The 13,229-nt window shown below is 41.1% G+C and overlaps 1 protein-coding gene across 2 annotated transcripts in view; it reads right to left on the bottom strand.

The window, feature by feature from the left end:
- The window catches only part of eya2 (EYA transcriptional coactivator and phosphatase 2), a 149,386-nt gene that overhangs the window by 57,153 nt on the left and 79,004 nt on the right, over positions 1 to 13,229 (bottom strand). For both annotated transcript variants that reach the window (XM_039735335.1, XM_039735334.1), the window contains one exon: positions 2,415 to 2,491. In XM_039735335.1, coding sequence (XP_039591269.1) covers positions 2,415 to 2,491 — 77 coding nt within the window. The remainder of the gene's footprint in view (positions 1 to 2,414; positions 2,492 to 13,229) is intronic.

Here is a 13,229-nt window from a genome sequence, read left to right on the forward strand (position 1 = left end):
GATTATGTAACATGTAATCCTTTAGTGTAACCACACTGCTATGCCATAATTAAAATTCATAAAAACAGACTGAGTGCGAATTGAACAAAAAAAGAAGTGCTATACAAGATACCATAATTGGCACTACTCAGACTACAGCGCAAAAGCTCTAAGCAAGTCACCAGGGTTTATACTTCCCAAAATTTATTAAACAGCATTTAATAAATACTTCTGAGAATTCTTCTCATTTTAATAAAATCAAAAATCCATCTTAATAAAACGGTAAATGTCTGTGTGCCTGGCCAGTTGCTCTGCCCTGTCATTCCAAAAGCTGATGCACCCCAAAAATTTTTTTAGTAATATTATATTTTATCAACAGAGTGTAATTGCAGACCACAGTACCTAGGAGGTCAGTCACGTAATGCCCCAACATCATGAAAAGCCCTCAATGATAGTAACAAAATGCCCACTGCATGCCCTGTTGGGTTGGAGTTGTGGGATGGATGTCTGACTCAAAGGGCATTTCATGACTGACACTGTGGGCATTACCTGACCTATATCATAGGTATTACAGGCTGCACTTACACCCATCTTGCATTTATGAATCCCATACTAAATCACGTATAACAGACATTTGTATTGCATGGTGAACTGCAACCATTAACACTGAAGTCTACGAAAATGATGTAGATTTCAATCCATCTTAGATGGGTAGCATGGTTAGTCAATATATCAAATAGTAACTATAGTGAATTAGTTTCTTGGACAAATATACTGTAAAGTTACTGTAAGAATAATTATTTAAGTTAGAAAAATAGAGAACAAATAGAAAAAGCCAACTTCCTCACTAAAAAGAGAGTTGCTAGGCAAAAACTTTACTAAGTATATAATTAGAGATCTTATATGGCTAATAGGCATGAGTCTTTGTTTCAGTCAATATTTTTCATTAAGTCTTGTGTTGTATATCTATGCTTCATTTAATCTATGAATTTTGTTCCTTAACATATCCATCCATTAATTTCCACATTTACTTAATTCACCTTTTAATGTTTTCAAATACCTGTATCTATCTCAGTAGCATACAACACAAAGCAGGCATAAGCCCTGGCTGGGGAAAAAGTACACTGCAGGTACACCCATGACTAACTAACTGGCCCAATCAGAGTGGTCACTTAGCAACATTTACACATATGTATTGGGAGAACATGCAAGACTCAATCTCAGACTCCTGGAGCTGTGGCACAGGTGTGTAGGGGAACATCTGTTCACCCAGTTTAGAGTCATGGAGAGCAAGTAGCATTAGACACAAGACAGGAAACAGCCCTGGAAACGTCATCAGTCTATGTTAGGGCACACTTACACAGACGCCTAAACTTGCACTCGCTCTGGTTCAATAGAGATGATCCTATCACAAGTCTATGGTATTCAGAAAAAAAGTCCACAAAGTCACCGGGACATCTCTAGACAAACAGTGACAAGACCTGGGATTTAAACTGGGCTGTCAGCCAGCCTGCTAAGCTCTGCTTCTGTGTGTTACACCAGTGCGCAGCACAATTTTGCTGTATGTAATTATTTTTTCCACTATTATGTGTACAAAATGATTAATTTCTTTAATGATTAAATGTCTTAATTTCCCTTCAGTCATTAAATGTATTACATAATGCATTTCACAGCATGTGTTGTCACAAAGACAATATGGCTGTAACCTGCTGTTTATTGGTGAAATCTACAATCTACAATATAAATTCTGAGCTATTTGCAAAATGCACGTTTATATATTATTTATGAATGAGTATACAGATAGAATTAACAGTTTGTCAAAGACAGACTCCTCTCTCATTAATCAACAAGCATTACTTGTGGTTAATGTAAAAAAAGAAGGATGTAAACAGCGAAAAGAGACCACTATGTAATCAAATGGGACTGGAGATACTGCTTTAATATATCTTGGCAGAAAATGCCAACAGAAGGATCACAAAGAGACTGTGTGGCACCCAGTGATTAATAATGCGTCCCAAATCAAGCTTTTATGCAATTTTATTACATAAAACACCTTGGTTTTTCATAGGGAAGGTTAATCAGGTCTCAGAACCATATGGCAAAAAAATCATGACAGCACTCTGTGTAGAATATGTTCCCCTCATATTTAAACTCATATGAATTTCATACAGAGATGCTGGTTGCTTTCCATGGTCTAAACATATAATGTCAGTTTGACCAGGACAGATAAATTATACTTTTGTGAATGTGTCAGGGCATACAATTGGGCTCACCGGATGTTCCATGCTGTTGATACTCTGCTGTTACACCACACACAATTGTATTCACACAGAAGATCAGTAGGAATATTCATAATTCCTCAAAAGACAACTAGAATCTCCTGTCTTCGACTGAAAGTCACTCACAAATGTAAACCTGAAAGTCTTTCACCATACCTGCTGTGAGGGGCTGAAAACCCCTGGGCTGCCAATTCCATTAGTCCCCTGGAAGATTCCAGATGTAATACTGCTACCTGATTGGAAGAAAGGACAGGAAAGATTTAATTACAGAAGGCAAAAGAAACTCTCACTTTAAGTATGCCTGACATGTTGACTGTTCAGATTATACTTGTTTACACCTGCATCCTGGCTCCCTGTTACCCAAACAAAAATAAGTCACATAATAAAATGGATGTATATCCTCACTTGTCCCTCTGCAGCACTACCCACAACCCTAACCCAGTAGTGCACTTTGAGTGCATTAAAAGCCACTTCACCTTCATTTTACTCATCCTAGTGCAAAATGATAACAAATGATATCCCCTGCAAATATCACTGGAAAGCTGTACACTTGGGTTTATTTTTTAACACTGGCACAATATAAATAAAATGTATTATTATTAGTATTATTATTATAGCATTTGCAGACTGATGAAAATAACCTTATTTACTTATAGTGAGAAAAGCACTACATAAATGTAATTAATTTATTGTTATTATTTAATATTATTCTTCCAGCATGTTGGGGTATCTTCTGTCTTGTAGATAAAGAATACTTGATTCAAATCCCAAGCCTGACTGATCTCCGTGTGGTGTACATCAGAGGAACAGTTCAGCCTTTTAAAATATAAATAAAAGTAACATATTGTAGGAGGCACACAAGATGGACGAATGGCCCGGTCAGGAGTCCAGAAGTTCATGTACCCGGACTGGAGGCCCTTAATAAATAGACAGGTGTTCTGACCAGGCATGGACTTTATACCTTTCCTGGCAACGACAGAAGAAGACAGGGAAGGACTGTTCCTGGGAGATGTTCATTTCCCCTAGGTGCCAAATGGTAGCGGCCCTCCGTATCGGTGCCCATACAGGAACCAGCAGGGAAGTGCTTCCATCAGGCAGTGACCCTGGCACTGGAAGTACTCCTTAATAAAAGGGACTGCACTTCGTTATCCAGGCGAGTCGGAGCTGGGAGGACGTGGAGCAACACTTGACTGGAGGAGGGCAGTGCGGTGATTAGAAAAGAGAGAGTATTGTGAGAAGAGAGAATCTGTTATTTGTGCTTGTGTTTTGCAACTTTGGAAGTAATTTGGTTACTATACCTTCCATTATTTGAACCCATGTCTCTTTGTATGTTCGTGTTCAGGTTTTGAGGTTTCTACATATATATCTATCCATCCATTTTTCAACCCCCTATATCCTAACTACAGGGTCACAGGGGTCTGCTGGAGCCAATTCCAGCCAACACAAGGCGCAAGGCAGGAAACAAACCCCGGGCAGGGCGCCAGCCCACCACAGGTCGCACACACACACACACACTAGGGACAATTTAGAATCGCCAAGGCACCTAACCTGCATGTCTTTGGACTGTGGGAGAAAACCGGAGTACCCGGAGGAAACCCAGGCAGACAAGGGGAGAACATGCAAACTCCATGCAGGGAGGACCCGGAAACTGCGAGGCAGCAGCACTACCCACTGCGCCACCATGCTGCCCTTCTACATATATATATATATATATATATATATATATATATATATATATATATATATATATATATATATATATAGAGAGAGAGAGAGAGAGAGAGAGAGAGAGTCACAGACGGCCGGGGTCTTTGTCCAGCCGGGACGCCTCTTCGCTGTATGGATCGTGGGAGCAAACCTGGTCAGAACAGTACCTCCCTAGATGACAGCCCCCCCGGGTGACAGTGGTGACTCAGATTCCCGCATGACTCCATGGGAGATGGAGTTCTCTAAAACCCTGTTGGGATCCAGGGGTGCCGCCAGGGGATGTTGCAGTTGTTCCTGAGCCCGTGTGGGCAGTTCTTCCTCCACACCTGGAAGTGCAGCCAGAAATAGGTCATCAAACACCAGGAGCACTTCCGGGTTGGCTATAAAAGGAGCCAGCAGCCACCACACTGGGAGCCAGAGTCAGGAGGAGAAGGATGAAGCTTGCCGGAGAGGAGTGGTGTGGTGAAGATAGATAGTGAAGAAGAGAAGTGTTGTGATTGGGATTTGTGCTTTGGACTGTGTTGTGGGCTCATGGGGACAGGAAAGGCATTCCACACGAGTGAAGAAAAATAAAACCCCTTTGTTTTAGTAGTGTGCTTCCCATGTCTGTCTGTGTTTGGTTAAGTGCTGGTATAGCGCCATCTATTCACACAATATACAGTGGTGTGAAAAACTATTTGCCCCCTTCCTGATTTCTTATTCTTTTGCATGTTTGTCACACAAAATGTTTCTGATCATCAAACACATTTAACCATTAGTCAAATATAACACAAGTAAACAGTGTAACACAAGTCCAGAGGCAGAACAGTTAAGTGGGCGACAGTGTATTGGTTCATTAATACGGGGGAATACAAACAGTGCGAGTGAAGAGCTTATAAGTAAGAAGAGCGCAAAGCTAGAAGAGACAGAGAAAAGTAAAGTTAACCTCATAGAAAGGCAGGCAGCTGAGAGGGAGAACAGTACAGGAGCTTAAGGGGGAAAAGGTGTAAAATATCTGTAGCAGATCTTAGTGTTACCATTTAAGTTAAGGAGCAGCTGAAAGAAGAAGAAATTTAATTTTAAGAAAAAAAAAATATAGTTAAGGCAGCTTAGTAATCCCAAATCAAATTTTAATAATGAGGCCAGTGCAATGCAAGTCCTGTTGGATGTTGGACTTTTTAGATGATGGTTTGGAAGAGCCAGTTGTCTATGAGGGCTACATCTGCAAGAGATGCCAGCTGATCCAGCACCTCGAGCTCAGGGTCGCTGAACTGGAGGAGGAGTTGGCTGACCTGCGTTGTAATAGAGAATTGGCGGACTTGGCCCAGGTGTCCTTTAGAGATAGTGTGCACCCCTAAGGTGGCGGGAGGAGATTCCAGACCAGACAGGTAGGAATAGGTGGGTCACGGTCGCAAGGCGTAAGGTAAAGGGTGCACACTGTCCGGGGGCATCAACCCCAGAATTAGAAGTGTCTAACCGTTATCATGTCCTGGCGGAGCTGGACGGTGACTCTGATAATTCTGAGGTGGTAGGCAGGGTTGAGGAGCCCCAACGGGCCACCTCAAAACCAGTTCCCAAAAAGAGAGAGGTAGTGATAGTTGGGGACTCAATCATTAGGGGGATTGAAGCGCAGGTGTGCTCCAGAGAGAGAGAGAGTCTCGCACAGTGTGCTGCCTTCCGGGAGCACAGGTGGGAGACCTCCTGGAAGGGTGGATAGGCTCTTGGCCAGAGCGGGTGGATCCAGTTGTCATTGTCCACGTTGGAACAAATGACATACATAAGGGTAGTCTGTCAGTTCTGCGATCCAAATTCAAAGAGTTAGGTACCAAGCTGAGGAGCAGAACTGACAAGGTAGTCTTCTCCAGTTCTGCCTGTGCCACGCCAGTCCAGGTAAGATTGAGGAGATTAGAAGGCTTAACGCGTGGCTCAAATCTTGGTGCAGGGTAGAAGGGTATAGGTTTATGGGGCATTGGGACTCCTTTTGGAACAGATGGGACCTGTTCCGCCGTGGACGGGTTACATCTGAACCGGAGGGGCACCAATGTATTGGGGAGGCGTATGTGTAGGCTAGTCGAGGATTGTTTAAACTAGGGAATGGGGGCAGGGAGTTTAGGACAGGCCAGATTTAGATCTATACATGGAAGAACAAACAATGGTGTAGAAATAAAAATGCATAGTAATGTAAATATTAAGCAAACACGTAAAGATAGAAGGATTAACACATTAAAAATAGCTTGCCTTAATGCTAGAAGTATCAAAAATAAGGTAAGTGAGTTGGAGTTGTATGTAGCAGAGCACAATTATGATATTATAGCAATAACGGAAACCTGGCTAAATAACAAAGATGGGGATGAGTGTAACATAGAGGGATACACATTTTTTAGGAAGGATAGACAGAACAGAAAAGGAGGTGGGGTTGCTGTTTATGCCAAACAGGAATTAAATGTAAGTCATCTTCAGTTGGATGATGAGCCCCATCTTAGTGAGGACATGTGGCTTCGCCTGGAAAATATTAGGGAAAAGGTCTCATTTTAGGAGTGTGTTATAGACCACCCAATTCAGACAGTAATTTCAACACACATCTTTTAGTAATATCAAAAGGCAAGTTTACAGGGGATATTATAGTCATGGGGGACTTTAATTATCCAAATATTAACTGGGATAACCTTACAGATGGAGGAGCACAAGAGCAGGAGTTTTTAGAAGTAATCAGTGACTGTTTTTTAACACAGCATGTTAAAGCACCAACAAGGGGTGAAGCCTATCTGGATTTAGTATTCTGTAATAATCAGGATAGAATTGAGGGTGTAGAGGTGATTGAACCACTAGGGTCAAGTGACCATAATGTAATACAATTCTCAGTATTTTGTAAGAGTACAGATGCAAAGACTAAAATTGTTAAGTTGAACTTTAGTAGGGCTAATTTTGAGCAGATGCGACAAAGTCTAAGTAGGATAGACTGGGATAAGCTTTTAAATGTGGAGACAGTCGAGGAGCAGTGGAACAGGTTTAAAATGTTTTACATGTAATGCAGGACAGATACATACCTAAATTTGGAAGTAATAGGAAACTAAAAAAATCTCCACGATGGATTAATAAAGATTTAAAAAGAAGTTGCAAAGGAAAAACTGCTGTATAAGGCATATAAGACTAATGACTGCAAAGAGAACCGTAGCGTATGAGAAATGAGGGCAACCATTAAGAAGGATATCAGAGAGGCTAAAAGACAGTTGGAGAGGAATATAGCAGATAAGCGAAAGAAGACCCCAAGAGATTCTTTCAGTATTTTAGTAGTAAAAGAACAGTTAAGGAGGAGGTCAAGTGCATCAGGAATAGTAAAGGGAATTAAAAGATACAGACAATGAAATAGCAGATGCCCTAAACTTACATTTTTCTGAGGTGTTTACAAGTGAGCAAGTGGATAACCTGCCAGAGGTAAACACAACTACTAAGGAGGTACTGAGGGATTTGGAAATTGTAGAGGGAGAAGTGCTGCTCAGATTAAATAAGATGAAATCAAACAAATCACCAGGCCCAGATAATATTTATCCTCGTGTTCTTAAGGAGGCTAGTGAGTACATATATAAACCCTTGACACATATTTTTAGGAAGTCACTGTGCACTGGAGAGATTCCAAAGGACTGGAAAATGGCAAATATCATCCCATTATATAAAAAGGGTGACAGGGCAGATCCAAGCAACTATAGGCCAGTAAGCTTAACAAGCATCACAGGAAAATTAATGGAAGGAATTATTAAGGATAAGATTGAGCAACACATGACAAGGACAGGAGTTATTCTGAACAGTCAGCATGGGTTCAGAAGGGGAGGTCGTGTTTTACTAACATGTTGGAATTCTATGAGGAGGCAACAAAAGGATACGATCAAAGTGGAGCTTATGATATTATTTATCTGGACTTTCAGAAAGCATTTGATAAGGTGCCACATGAGAGGTTGGGCATCAAGTTAAAAGAAGTGGGAATTCAGGGTGATGTTTTTAGATGGGTGCAGAATTGGCTCAGACACAGGAAGCAGAGGGTGATGGTGCGAGGAACCTCATCAGAACTGGCTGATGTTAAGAGTGGTGTTCCACAGGGGTCAGTGCTAGGGCCGCTGCTATTTTTAATATATATAAATGATTTAGATAGGAATATAAGTAACAAGCTGGTTAAGTTTGCAGATGATACCAAGATAGGTGGATTAGCAGATAATTTGGAATCCGTTATATCATTACAGAAGGACTTGGATAGCATACAGGCTTGGGCAGATTTGTGGCAGATGAAATTTAATGTCAGTAAATGTAAAGTATTACACATAGGAAGTAAAAATATTAGGTTTGAATACACAATGGGCGGTCGAAAAATCGAGAGTACACCTTATGAGAAGGATTTAGGAGTCATAGTGGACTCCAAGCTATCAACTTCCAAACAGTGTTCAGAAGCCATTAAGAAGGCTAACAGAATGTTAGGTTATATAGCACGATCTGTGGAGTACAAGTCCAAGGAGGTTATGCTCAACCTTTATAATGCACTGGTGAGGCCTCATCTTGAGTACTGTGTGCAGTTTTGGTCTCCAGGCTACAAAAAGGACATAGCAGCACTAGAAAAGGTCCAGAGAAGAGCGACTAGGCTGATTCCAGGTCTACAGGGGTTGAATTATGAGGAAAGATTAAAAGAGCTGAGCCTTTACAGTTTAAGCAAAAGAAGATTAAGAGGTGACATGATTGAAGTGTTTAAAATTATGAAGGGAATTAGTACAGTGGATCGAGACTTGTATTTTAAAATGAGCTCATCAAGAACACGGGGACACAGTTGGAAACTTGTTAAGGGTAAATTTCGCACAAACATTAGGAAGTTTTTCTTTACACAAAGAACGATAGACACTTGGAATAAGTTACCAAGTAGTGTGGTAGACAGTAAGACGTTAGGGACTTTCAAAACTCGACTTGATGTTTTCTTGGAGGAAGCAAGTGAATAGGACTGGCGAGCTTTGTTGGGCTGAATGGCCTGTTCTCGTCTAGATTGTTCTAATTGTTCTAATTGTTCTAACACAAAATGCAGTTTTTAAATGATGGTTTTTATTATTTAGGGAGAAAAAAAAATCCAAACCTACATGGCCCTGTGTGAAAAAGTAATTTCCCCCTTGTTAAAAAATAACCTAACTGTGGTGTATCACACCTGAGTTCAATTTCCGTAGCCACCCTCAGGCCTGATTACTGCCACACCTGTTTCAATCAAGAAATCACTTAAATAGGAGCTGCATGACACAGAGAAGTAGACCAAAAGCACCTCAAAAGCTAGACATCATGCCAAGATCCAAAGAAATTCAGGAACAAATGAGAACAGAAGTAATTGAGATCTATCAGTCTGGTAAAGGTTATAAAGCCATTTCTAAAGCTTTGGGACTCCAGCGAACCACAGTGAGAGCCATTATCCACAAATGGCCAAAACATGGGGACGATGGGTGAACTTGCGGAGGGACGGCGCGACAATTAGCCAAGGAGGAGAGAGAATCTATGCAGTTAAGTCTTCGAACTTTGGAAGTAATTTGGTTACTATACCTTCCATTATTTGAACCCATGTCTCTTTGTATGTTCGTGTTCAGGTTTTGAGGTTTCTACATATATATCTATCCATCCATTTTTCAACCCCTATATCCTAACTACAGGGTCACAGGGGTCTGCTGGAGCCAATTCCAGCCAACACAAGGCGCAAGGCAGGAAACAAACCCCGGGCAGGGCGCCAGCCACCACAGGTCGCACACACACACACACACTAGGGACAATTTAGAATCGCCAAGGCACCTAACCTGCATGTCTTTGGACTGTGGGAGAAAACCGGAGTACCCGGAGGAAACCCAGGCAGACAAGGGGAGAACATGCAAACTCCATGCAGCGAACTAACTGCGAGGCAGCAGCACTACCCACTGCTCCACCATGCTGCCCTTCTACATATATATATATATATATATATATATATATATATATATATATATATATATATATAGAGAGAGAGCGAGAGAGGGAGAGAGAGAGAGTCACAGACGGCCGGGGTCTTTGTCCAGCCGGGACACCTCTTCGCTGTATGGATCGTGGGAGCAAACCTGGTCAGAATAGTACCTCCCTAGATGACAGCCCACCCGGGTGACAGTGGTGACTCAGATTCCCGCATGACTCCATGGGAGATGGAGTTCTCTACAACCCTGTTGGGATCCAGGGGTGCCGCCAGGTTGTGTTGCAGTTGTTCCTGAGCCCGTGTGGGCAGTTCTTCCTCCACACCCGGAAGTGCAGCCAGAAATAGGTCATCAAACACCAGGAGCACTTCCGGGTTGGCTATAAAAGGAGCCAGCAGCCACCACTGGGAGCCAGAGTCAGGAGGAGAAGGATGAAGCTTGCCGGAGAGGAGTGGTGTGGTTAAGATAGATAGTGAAGAAGAGAAGTGTTGTGATTGGGATTTGTGCTTTGGACTGTGTTGTGGGCTCATGGGGACAGGAAAGGCATTCCACACGAGTGAAGAAAAATAAAACCCCTTTGTTTTGTAGTGTGCTTCCCGTGTCTGTCTGTGTTTGGTTAAGTGCTGGTATAGCGCCATCTATTCACACCACTGTATATAGTGAATTCTGTGCTTGAAGGACCAACATCCTGACTAGGATGCGTGCAACTTCCTTTCCTGGAAGGGAGGCATGCTCAGAAGGACAGGTGTCTGCATCCCAGGGTTGTGTTTTCACCCAATGGCAGCATTCCACTGGTGAGACACACATATAGATACCAGCAGAGCAGGCAGGGAATTGCAGTCCCTTTGAGACAACCCTGTCAGGGTTCTTGGGTGCCACCAGGGAGCTGCAGGGGATCACTATAGCCTTTTTGAAGGGCTCCAACCAGACCCGGAAGTGGTTCTATTGAGCAATGCCTTGGCACTGGACATGTTCCCAGGCCCAACATAATAGAATCTTGGTTTCCCGCATAAGTAGTCAGAGTTGGGAGGAGGTGGCTGTGACTAGTTGGAAAATGTGGAAGGCGAAGGAAAACCTATTGCTTTATTGTTCTGCACTGAAAAGAGCAACCTGAAGACAACTCAAGGTATTGCATTGAATAAAACATCTTGTATTGAACATGGGACTGTGTTGCATGATTGTGTCTTGGGGTTTGGGGTTCTGCAACACCTCCTGGTTATCACTATTTTTGTTGTGGAATGGATAACACACTTACAGAAACAGGGAAATGTGTAGAATAATAATAACATACTTGGGACCTGAAGTAATAATTTTATACTGCCAGCTAAATAATTTTGCAGGACAGATGGAGATGGCAACAGTTCTTAAAGGACTGGTAGTTTAAATTACAGAATATAGTAAATGAAATGGAAAAATTCAATTGAAATAAAAAAAAAGTTATTAGCTGCCAGAAAATACAATATTATAAAATAAAAGCACATCATAATACATAAGCCCCGACAGGACATTAAGGACATAGCATGAAAGATTATGCTTCAGTTTTGTAATATGTTTTGGAAAAATATAATAGTCATTTATTAAATATAATATTCTAATAGGTTGTAGACATTTTTCTGTCCTTTTTATCAGAGAAGAAATTAATAAGGAATAGTTTTTGGGAATAATGTAGATCTAATTCTTAAAATGTATATTAATCTTAGCTACATGGGCTGTAGGAATAAACATCACTTATATACTGTAGTGTTTAAATTATTCCTCTGCATATACAGTATAGTCATCAATAGCTTTATGTAGAGCTTAGCTTCAAAGACTTCTCAAGCAAAAGTGAAATCTGCAAATATTGAGTGCATCTGAAAGTATGAGAACTGTTACATAAAATTAAGCCAAAGTATTATATGTATTATGCACTGTGGAGCAGTGGTTAGCATTACCCTTCACACCTATGGGCATACTTGATAAATGTCTTAATTAATAAGAGTCATTGACATGCTTATTAAAATTGTTCATAAATATCAAACTGACATCTTACTTGTAATCTACACCATTACGCTGTAGTCAGCATTGACATATACTCTTATAGACATTATGGTTTAAATTGCAGACCAGGGGCCTCATGTATAAACAGTGTGTACGCACAAAAATGTTGCGTACTCCTGTTTCCAAACTCACATCGTGATGTATAATAACTAAACTTGGCATAAAGCCATGCACATTTTCACGGAAGCTAAAATCCTTGGCATATGCAAGTTCTCCGCTCGGTTTTGCAAAATGGCAGCACCCAGCGTCAAAGCACTGATTTTGTTCCAGTGTGGTTTCCCTTTCTTTTTTAGATCCACATCCATATCAAATACACTGAAATTAACCACATAGTGTTTATTAGTTAGACCACACTACTCCAAATACCATGCCTGCTTTAGCGTTGTCAGTGTCAGTGCACTACTCAGAGTATTTAACCCATTGCATCTGAATGTGGAATCACAGCTCTACAGCTGCTGATCGGAAAGAGAATTATCGGGATACAGCATCAAGTACATGCTGCCTCAGCCATGTGTACTGTCTATTGAACTGTTCTCATACGACAAACGTTTCAGAGCCTTTTCTGTATGGACCTCACGGTTCAGAAACAGTTTCATCCCAAGAACTACAAACCCACTCAAACAGTCCATCGAGTGCTCCTTATAGAACTATTTGTACTTATAAGTACAATAACCTCACTGTAAATTTGCACTACAGTTATAATATTGCACAACCTGAGCCACTTTATAAAGCGCGTATTTACATATGATGACAATATTATTTTTAAGATCAAATGCAGCAAAATGTGTTTATTACATTATACAGATAAAATGTTAACATCATTTAAATAATCTATGTTGTTAATAATTAAACATGTGAGGGCACGAGCTGGCACCCCGTTCAGGGATTGTTCCTGCCTTGCACTGGGACTAGCGTGACACTGGATGGATAGATGGATAGAATAATTAAACATGTGCTACGAAGATATTTTAATGTTCCTTACAAGTTTTGAAGAATCAGCGTTCTAAGCTTACAGATGGCTTGACATTTATTGCAGAGCTGATTGTGAGGCAACTGGGTACTTGGAGAAATAAAAGGAGGGGCAGGAATTGCTGCAATAAATAATTTCATCGAAGGTCGCGCACGGCTCAGCAAGAATTTTGTGGGAGGCAGGGTGCCAGCTCGTCACTATCACTGCACCACTGTGTTCCCATGTTTAATAATATGCTTTAACTCCTATCATTATAAAAATATCAAGTATACATCTCGGTATTTAAATTATTCAGAGCACTGTAATATGAATGTAATGGATTCTGTG

Source organism: Polypterus senegalus, chromosome 14 (assembly GCF_016835505.1).
Source record: "Polypterus senegalus isolate Bchr_013 chromosome 14, ASM1683550v1, whole genome shotgun sequence".
Taxonomy (NCBI): Eukaryota; Metazoa; Chordata; class Cladistia; order Polypteriformes; family Polypteridae; genus Polypterus; species Polypterus senegalus.